The sequence below is a fragment of the Salvia hispanica genome, chromosome 6 (assembly GCF_023119035.1).
Source record: "Salvia hispanica cultivar TCC Black 2014 chromosome 6, UniMelb_Shisp_WGS_1.0, whole genome shotgun sequence".
NCBI lineage: Eukaryota > Viridiplantae > Streptophyta > Magnoliopsida > Lamiales > Lamiaceae > Salvia > Salvia hispanica.
The window spans coordinates 39,607,380-39,618,196 of record NC_062970.1 but is presented as its reverse complement, the minus strand read 5'-3'; the positions used below and the strand labels follow the sequence as shown (position 1 = coordinate 39,618,196).

Sequence of the window (10,817 nt, the reverse complement as noted above, 5' to 3'; positions counted from 1 at the left end):
TAAATAATAGGAGTACTCTGTAATACTAATAGTATATGATAAATTAATAGTATAAATTTAGTGATATAAAGTAAAATACAAAGTTTAACATTTGAAATTGATGATTATTTAAAAAATAATGTTATTATAATAAAGTCAACGACAAATAGCATACATTAATAAATATTAATAATAGTAATAGTAATAATTACTATCACATTTAATTGTTTATAAATTATTGTATTAATTTGCAAATTTCGTATGACTAGTAGTACACTCTCATGTTTTGATGTTATCAATTACTGAAATAATTTTATAGAATATAGTATAATTATTAATATTGTGTGCTAACTACATATATAATGGAAATGATACACCCTCCGTTTCACAAGAGTACGTATTTTTTGGTTAGATACGAATTTTAACGTACAATAGGCAAAGTAAGAGAGAGAAAGAAATAAAAAAGTAAATAAAGTATTATTAGTGAAGAATGGGTCTCACCTTATTATAAATAATAAGAAATAAAAAATTTAGAAAGTACATACTCTTGTGGAACAGACTAAATGGAGTTGTAATTAGTATAGAGAGATTGATTTCAAATTTAAATTTTTATTAAATATATATTCTTTCTTCAAAATTGGAAGGATAAGGGTGATTATGTAAAAATACTTGAGCACTATCTAACACTATTATTTTATAATATTATTTGTTTCAATTATTTACAAAACTGTTATTGTGTGGCCAGTCACATTGTGGCCGCATAGCATTATTGCATTCTTAAAAAGAGTACTTCAATAGAAAACATTCAAAATTCAATAGCATGGTGAGGTAGAACACGTGTAGAATGATTAAGGTAGCTAAAACAATGACAAAATTAAGTGAGATGGTATGTTATGCACTTTATTAGTAAGGTAAGGCGTGGTGAACTTTTTGTCGAAACCAAAAAATTTGCATGTAAATTTAGCAGTGTGGTCCATATGCTAGAATCAGATCACATATAGATAGGTAGATATTGGGTGATTAATGTCATTAATTTGTCACTCCTCCACGCCTACAATATTTAATACGACTCTTAAAATTCAAGTTTTGGTCTTTTCCTCATTTCGTAATTTGTATTTTGTTGACAATACCATCAACATATTTTAAACTTCAATTCGGGTTCTCACTTATTTGTAGATACTTCTGTGTAATGCGTCATAAAAATTTCGAAATTAAATTATTCAAGTGGGTGAAGATATAATTTATTTCATGAACTTTGAATTCATAATAAAAAGGGCTAACAGCTGAAAATACACCAACTATATATGCCAATTTAGATATTTACCATTAATTTTGAATGTGGTGTAAAAAAATACTTACATAAATTTTTTAGTGTGTAGTCAATTTTCCCACGTTCAAGTATTCTCCTAAAATAACATCAAGTGAGGTATGTCAAATTACATTTTTAAATAAGGCGCAGATGATATGATAAAATTAGTGTTCAACACGTCAAATGATTTTGGTTTGATGATTGATTATGTGAACCTTTTTTAGTACATTGTAATTTGAAATTTTTATGTATTTTAGGACATGAATGACACTATTTCGATGTAGTTAGACATTCTAACATGGCATCTTAGAATTTAATTTTGGTGAAATTCAATTTTATAGGATTGGCTACAGAATAAAAATTTATGTATTTTCGGCTATTAAACCTTTATAAAATTAGCAAACTTAAATACTCTTCCGTCCTACAAAAATATGCATTTTCTAATTTTGGAAGATTTTTTTCTCTTTAATGAGATGGGACCCATTCAACCATTATCCACTAACAATACTTTAATTACTTTTTCTCTTTACATCTGTCTTAATTTATCAATTTTATATTAAAATTTGTGCCAAATTCAAAGTGTATATTCTTTGGGGACGGAGGGAGTAACAAAGAATGGCTTAAAACTTTCAACAAAATCGGTGAAAGTGGCACTAGTTTAAAATGGAGTGAACCCCATTTAAGAAGTTGTTGGGCCCATTTAAAACTAGCCCAATTTGGAGCTCGATAGGAAATGGTCCACATTCTATGTCTCTGGATATAGGCCCCTACTCTATTATTCTTGAATAATAAAGTAATATAAATTATCATGATAATAATTATTATAATTTTCAATGCCTCAATTAAAATGGAGTGAGAGAGAGAGAGTTAGTGAGGACAGCAGCCCCATGTGCAGTGAATGGAACTACCTCTATCTCACACAAAAACACACAATGAAAGGTTGAACAACACTCTGATAGTCTGATACACCATCCATACCCAATAATGTACTACTACCCATTAATAGGTGAAACACAGCAGGGGGAAAAAGAAATGAAAAACAGATAATTCTTCAATCTATGATTTAGGACACCAACACAGTGGGAAAAAAATACAGACAATAATGTTGACATTTTCACCACTTGTGAATCAATATCTGTGAATGTAAAGAATAATGATCTTGGCATGGACATTTTAATCATAGCATTCACCTAAGCATATTTTGAACTTACACAAACAATGGCTGCTTCATGTTAGATGTCGATTAGGGTGCGATTTCAAGTCTCGGTTCGAAGCAGAAGCCGGTGAAGAGCTGAAGGGGGAACCTCTTGATCACAGGGCATTTCTGAGACCACTTCCACTGCTTCTGGTTGAAATCGAAGACAAGAAGCGTGGGCGCCCCGTAACTCTGAATGTATACGAGATCGCCCGTCCCACTGCTGGCGAAGACGTCGTCCAGCTCTCCGAAGCCTTGGAAGTATTTATGGGGCATCCGGGCTATCTCCTGCCACTCCCTCCCCTTCAGAAGCCAGATCCCGATGCCCTTGATGATGCCTGGTCGGTCGTGTTTCCCGATGCCTCCAACCATCACGAGCTTTTCATTCAGGTTCATCAGGCGGCCGCATGTTAGAGAACACGGCACTGGGATGAAACTCCTCATTAGCAGGCCATAAGGCGACCGGCTTCTGAGGTTATACATGATAAGGCCGTGGCGGTTGTCGGGACCACCGCCTCCGGTGGAGTAGATCAAGAAGTATAATACCCCGTCACATATCACACTCTCGTCACCGGCTCTCCACCCTGTTAAAACCTCTGTCAGATCCGTCAGCCACTCCCTCGTTTCTGAATCGTAGAGATGGATGGAGAGATCCCACTGCACGAAGTTCTCAGGGACCTGCTTGGATTTGACAATCGAGACGTTGTAACTTTGAGTCGCTCTGTTGACTGAGACCGATAAAGCACTGTAGTCTGGAAATTTAGGGCCAGGAGGCTCATCAAGCCCCTTGCAAGATTTGGTGATCGGGTTGCATACATACAGCTCGCTCCTGCTATCATTATCCATGAAGCAGACTAGTCCGCTCGATGAAGCAATGAACCAGTTGGATTTCTCAATGCAGGGAAGGTCGATACCGTACCACTTTCGGAGAATGGGATCGTATGCATAACCAATTGGTTCGTCAGAGCTCGTGAACATGAAGTACCAAGGCTTGTGTAACAATGCATGAGAATTGTTCCAAAGAAACCTCTTTGATGTCACTATCTCATGCCATCTTTTGCACACACAACCCGCCCTGAAGATGCTAGCAATGGGGAGATAGGTTAATATCCGTTCCAGTAGATCATCGGGAAGAACTAGATCCATAGAAACCGCAGTAACGTCCCTGTTGGTTTCTTCATTAAGATCCGAGAATGAATCAAATCCCACAGTGCCACTGTCGACGTTGTCAATACAATGACTAACCCATGAGATTTCCTCCTCCATCGTTTAGCCTACGGAAGAAATATTCGATAAGCAAATACACAAGAACCTTTATAACTTCTGTTACATTGCTATAGGTACAAAAAACAAAGAACCAATAACACGAATGATATCTCACTTCACACCAACATCTTCTCACAAGATAGTACTAGAATTGAATTAATTTGAATAACCAATGAAATGAAAAAGCTCTTTCAACTAGCACAAGAAACATATATGGAGTATTTCCATAGATTCCAAAACGTTTGAGAAGGATTGAACCAACAAAAACTATAATATCCTTGTTCAGAGCAAAGATTAAAAACTGAAGATCTAAAACAAGAGAGAGATAATGTAGATTTACAACAAAAAGCAGCAATAAATAGATTTGAGCAACACTAAGCGTTGAAAAGCTTCCAAACAAGTACACATCACATTTCATAGGCTATTTACAAAAAGATGAAATCCAGCCACACAATAAAGAGGCAAAGAATATAGAGAGAGGAAAAGACATTAAGAAGAGAGGCTGTAGACCCTTAGCCCTTTGGGCTAAACACACCAATGAGATTACATTATTTACTATTCACTTAACAAACGTCTACTTCAAGAATTTCACACCAAACCTTGAAAATTTTGCATTCTCTAAAAAATGAACCAATGTTACCAAACACCCAATATCAGCAGCAATAAGGGAAAATTACCAAACACCCCATACCAATACAAACAAATCGTCAAACTATGAAGAAGAGCAATAGCTAGCACAGACAGATCTCAGAACAAGCTCAAAATCCCATCTGAAAACAGCAAAAAGATAGGATTTTTTTCGCATAAAACATCCAAAGATTGTACCTTTATGAGAAGGGTCACACCAAGAACCTCAAAACCCTCCAGATTCGATGCGAAACAGAGAGTTATTAAATGGCCCTAAATTCCAATGTATTTTGGTAAGTTGTATCCACCAATGTCACATATATAACCGGGCAGGGAGAGAGAGAGAGAGAGAGAGAGAGGGTATTTTTATGTTCAAATCAAATGAAGTAGACGAAACGACAGGAATGGATGAATGAAAGAGAAGGGCGCATTTTTTTGGTTTTGTTGACATAGACAAAAGTGAGTTTCACTAAGTGTTGAAGTGTTTTTGAAGGAATTTATCGAGGAATTTTTTGATCGATCCAGGGTTTTTAATGGATGACAGTGAAACCCAAAATTATATATACTCACTTACTTAAAAATTACTAGTAAAATGGAAAAATTGTGGGCAGCTTTGTTCATGTTTTTTGGTCACAAATTATAAATTTATAATGGTGTCTTACTCATCTTCTATACTATCGCCTTCCATTTTTCTTCCTTGAAATCGTTGTTTCGCTTATTACTTTTTTGCCTCGCTACTTCCACTTATTTCCATTTCTACCCTCAAGGTAATTATGAAAATAGTTACTCGTATCAAATACTAGAAGCATGGTCATTTTTTTTCAATAATTTCATCCCTAAATGAGTTATCACCCATACCAAACATGTCATTATTATTACTATCGTAAGTACTATATAATTAAAATGTAATCCAAATTACTCAGTTTCGACACCAAATATGTGTCTCCAATAATTAAATAAATGTATGCATCAAATACTATCTTTTAAGCACAACATTTGTTGCAGAGTCACTGTAAGACTGCTCTGCCTGCATACCTATCATCTACCACTTTGAATCGTTCTCATCCGTCCCTTGTCTATTAAGCACAACATTTGTTGCAGAGTCACTGTAGCCTGTAGGACTGCTCTGCCTACGTACCTATCATGTACCATTTTGAATCGTTCTCATCCGTCCCTCCTAATATGCTCTAATTTACTCTTTTTATTCTTATTTGCTGTAGAATAAATATACAATCTGAAAACGGTTATATATAATCAAAATTTTGGGAGAAAAGGAAAAATGAAAAAATGAAGTAAATATTAGGTCATGGACTTGGGATATGGACTTTTTGATCATTTGATGATTCATTTATTCATATTGAATCCAAGTTCCAAAACCTTGATTTTATTGAAACTGGGTTCCATCTTTTCTTGCATCAATTTTTTTTTTTCAATCAAGATTTCGTAGACACTATTTGGAGTTGAGAAATTTGAGTTTTTATGTATTTTTGCTTTAGATTTATTCATTAAAATGCGTTTTCATGCAAATTGTTTCAAATTAACAGTATAAAAACTGACAGCTGAATATTGTCTTGGCTTTACACGTGAATTGATATTTGAAATTAATAAGTTGTCAGTAGGTAATATTAGGAGTAATAAAATATACTACTACAACTGTATTTGTAATATGTTTGTGTAGCGCGTGAAAAAAATTTGTAGTGTCAATTTTTTTCTGATATATTATGATATCAATTTATGTATTTCGTAATTGATTTATAGTTTTTCATCAAACTATTAGTTTATATAGTGGATTTAAAATTCTCTCAAATCAATAGCTCGATTTTTTTTTTGTACTAAGTTTATAGCTCAATTTTTTTTTAAGTTTATATAGCCTTGAGGCTCCTAACTCTGATTTAGTTTATTTTATAGGTTGAACTTAAAAAAACATTTTAGTCCCCAATTTGAGAAAAGAATCCTAAAAATTCTTTTGTTTATTTATAATTGGGAAATTGGTCTCTAAAACCATGAACTTTGCCTAAAATTTGGTATTTCCCATGAACTTTGAAATTGGTATATAATATCATGAACTTTGCATTTTGTTTGGTATTTCCCGAACTCACTCAAATAAGATATTTTCATCAAAATCTTATTTAACATAGGCAACCGTGATATGTTTTATAATATTTGAAACCACTTTTTAAATTCATAACATGTAGCATAAAAAGTCATGTTGAAAACCACGATGATTTAATTGTGTCAAGTATGATAAAAGCCTCGTAAGTTAGTCAAATATAGTAATAAATATGCCGTGGGAAATACCAAACAAAATGCAAAGTTTGTGATATTATATATCAATTTCAAAGTTCATGGGAAATACCAAACAAAATGCAAAGTTTGTGATATTATATACCAATTTCAAAGTTCATGGGAAATACCAAATTTTAGACAAAGTTCATAGTTTTAGAGACCAATTTCTCTTTATAATTTTGGTACATTCGTTTTCAACAAGAACAAGGTTTCGCCCTTATAATGCATCAATGATACTACTATCTTTTTATCCCTTCACAACTTTTTACTGGAAAATTAAAATAAATTTTGGACATGTAATTAAAAATTAATAAACACTATAATTCAATAACTTTTAATACAGTCGAGACATTTCGTCAAATGTGCATGCTTTTACGGTTTTACCTAACCTCTCTATGCATCGAGCTTTTAGTGGAAAAAGAACAACATATTTTATCGCACTAATATTCTTCATTTGACATTAAGAATGGTAGGTTTGTCAAATACTATTTGTTGCTTAAATATTGTCTCTATGTAGTAGAAAATTGGTAAGAAAGAAAAATAAATACTAGTATATTTTTCCTGTTGGATTAGGGGAATGGATCCCTGCTGTGGCAAATAGCACAGCAGGGGACTGCAGTGTATAAAACGCAAGATATAAAGCATGAAACGCAGCTATTTAGTTTGATATGAATATTATATTCTTTGCATTCCATTTATTTTATTGTTAACATTCGTTTTCATAAGGAGTACTTGTCATCTTTAATTTTGGTTTCACGATCAATTATTTTATAAATTATTTTTCGGTAATGATTTAGTAATCATGCATGGACCATTTTCGTTCTTTCATTAAATCCAATAAAAAAAAAACTCTCTTTCTATGAATTAATATAACTTATATATTCTGATTACAATCACTCCTAAAATAAATAATTACCGAAATTATATTAAAGGAAAGATACTAGTACTGATTAAAATAACTTTAAAAAGTAATTTATGGTGAGAGGCTACGAGCAAAATTGAAGAAAATGAATGTCTTGCTTTTAAAATTTTAATAACAGTAATATAAATGGAAGGCAAAGAATATAATATTCATATCAAACTAAATAGCTGCGTTTCATGTTTTAAATCTTGCGTTTTATACACTGCAGCCCTTGCTGTGCTATTTGACACAGCAGGGGATCCATTCCCTTGAATTAGTGAAGACCTGGGCAAAAATCCTGAGGGGGCAAAAATGATGTCTCTTTAAATTCAGTTAATTTTCACAATTATCATTATACAAACCGTTTTTTAAAAATAGCTGGGTAATATTTTATTGAAATAAGCACATGGTGAGAGGTAGGAAATAAAAATGAAAAAGTTCTAAATTTTTATTTTTGAATAATTAAAGTGATGAAGTTTGATGTGTATAAAATCTGGAATCACATGTTACACGTAAATTGATTAACCCAAATATTGCAGCCTTTGGCTTTGGGTAAGTTAGTTGAGAAATCTAATTAAGTATTATGTATTCAAATTTTATATAAAATGATTTAAATGGAAATCATCAAATATTAGAGAAAGTTACGGTCGAATTTTTGTTTTGGTAAGCCAAGCATGAATATGACTATTACAATAAAGAATAAGGTATTTTCGAAAAGTGCGTATAGAAGAAGTTGTAAATTTAATAATTAATATATTTGTTGAGAATGTGATGTATCAAGACAAAAAAAATTAATTATTATTATTTCACATAGTTAATCAACATCAATTGTTTGTCAGTACTGCAACAATAATTTTAATGGCGCCAATCCACAGGTCAATTAATGTGGGTTAATTTTCATTAAAGAATAAAATTTGAGGTGTACATCAAAATCAAATTGATTGGAGCAGAACATGATTATTTAATGCTTGACTTTCATCGCACTATATATAGACTATAGAGTTTTAGCTACAAAACTTTACCGAACATCATTTATTTTTTAATTAAGTTGATTTTTCAGTAATTTTATTCATTTATTTTTATAGACAACTCGAGCTTTAATTTTGTGAAAATCGCATGCATAAAAATTGATATTTGTGAATCTGTGATATTGAATCAAGACTAATTGAACATGTAGTCCCATGTGATAATTTATTAAATTGCTAAAAAGATAAAATAAAAGTGATCAATTACTCAAAGTAATTTTATATATTAGTAATAGCTAAAAAGGTATTTGCATCACTACAGCCTGATATTTTAAATTTTTAATTACATAGTGTTATTAATTTAAGTAAAATAATTAAAACGGCTAAACCGTATAAAAACAAATGAACGAATAAAAGTTCGTCCATGGAATATGCTATCCAATGCAAATCCCAATAAATTCGACTTAACATTTAATAATTCTTTCTTTAACATATAGTTAAACAAATAATATCACTTTCAACTGGATCGTGATGACGGCAACAAAAATCTTATTTAATCAAATCAAATAATTGGATTCATGAAACATGCAAAATTTTATTAGGTAGAAAATTTATCAGTTTATTATGCCCCTATCAATAATTTTTATGTTATGTGATCATAAATTATTAAAATTGCCAGATTATATACTATGGAAAAGAAATGAAATTTATAACCACTAGCACATTAAACAAGTCATGACTCATGTCTCACTTTTTATTTCAATTCTGTAATGACTCGTCCTTTTTTCTATTTTTGTCCTTTTACAATTGTTTCCAAAATACGAACCACGTTCATCCAAAATTTTATATAAAATGTCAATTTGTCACACACAAACACATACAAATGGAATGAGACTTAAATTAAGAATGTGTGACACTTGAGTGGTGGCTAGGGTCAAGTTGATCGATCCACTCTAACGAAAGTTTTTCCCTTTTGTTTGGACACTTTCTTATTGATTAATACGTAAAGAAAGGTTGCATTTTCCCCCCCTTAATTAGTACTACCACGATCACAAGATTTGTGATTTTACCCATTTAATTAGTACTATATAAACTAGTATATAATTTTTCATAATTAAGATACAATATTACTGGGGAGTGATCAATTGCTAACTCATCCCTTAGTTGCTAACTACAACTAATTTAAGACCATAAGATTTTAGAAATCTTGTGGTCTACAATTTGCCATGTGTAATTTCGTTTTTTATTTTTTAATATTAAAAAGATAATAGCAATTATCAAATTTAGGGTTTAGAAATATAATGTCAATACAGTATATGAAATACATCAACACGAAGACATAATAATGTCAACACAATTTCATATTGACATTTTACAAGCATAATATTGACATATTATATAAGGTGTATTGACATAAATCTGCTCGTCAAAAATATGATAATTCAAAAAAAAAATTCAATTTTTTTTCAAATTTTGACGTCGGAACATATGCATGTAGTTTATCGTTGGACTCCTTATAAAATTATCTTTAATTTGATATATGTTATATGAATTTAAAGTTTTAGGATTTCTTTTAAAAGTTAGTTATAACTAACTTGACATTAATACCCCTATTGATTTTTATTAGAATTAATCCTATAGCCTTATTGACGTTTTTTGTTGATCGTATTGACATTTCGTGGTTGATGATCTAGACCTTTAATTTGAATATCTAATGGCTATTATTGAGTTGTGGTTAGCAATTAATCATTGAGTTAGCAATATAATACTCTCCCCCATATTACTACTATATAAACTAGTATATATTTTTTCATAATTAAGATACCATATTACCATGTGACTTCTATACATGAACAATCTTAGCATTGATAAACACTGATAATACGTGAATAACTAAATATTTATAGTAGGTTAATGATATTTCATGTTAGGTCATATTTCAATCTCCAAACTCGGATTTTGGGGAGATACAAACGAGTGATGTAAAATAGTCCCATTATATATGATTACTTACATACCATTAAAAAGAAAACTATATAATTGAGAAAAACTAATTTTATTTCAGTTAATTAGTTTTGTAAAATAAAATTTTAAATTTTAAACAACTAATAATTTATTAAAATAAGAAACTACTCCGTACTAGTTTTGCCTACACACCTTGATAACTTATTTAGAGATAGATCTTGTTACTCCTTAATAATTTTACGAAAAGAGTCTTGTTGACCTTTGACCGAGACTATTTTTAACACAATGACACCGAGTTCCTACAAAAATGACCGAACCAAGCGA

The 10,817-nt window shown here is 31.3% G+C and overlaps 1 protein-coding gene across 2 annotated transcripts; it reads right to left on the bottom strand.

The window, feature by feature from the left end:
- Positions 1-2,221: 2,221 nt before the first annotated feature.
- LOC125192273 (F-box/kelch-repeat protein At3g61590-like) lies at positions 2,222-4,908 on the bottom strand. Of its 2 annotated transcripts, none has more exons than XM_048089798.1 (2): positions 4,575-4,908; positions 2,222-3,757 (listed from the first exon to the last, which is right to left on the bottom strand). In XM_048089798.1, exon 2 carries the CDS (start codon positions 3,747-3,749, stop codon positions 2,532-2,534), a length of 1,218 nt encoding a protein of 405 aa, XP_047945755.1. In that variant the 5' UTR covers positions 3,750-3,757; positions 4,575-4,908; the 3' UTR covers positions 2,222-2,531. The 2 variants fall into 2 exon arrangements, with proteins under 2 accessions (XP_047945755.1, XP_047945757.1); XM_048089800.1 differs by lacking the exon at positions 4,575-4,908 and adding an exon at positions 4,090-4,518.
- Between the last annotated feature and the right edge of the window lie 5,909 nt (positions 4,909-10,817).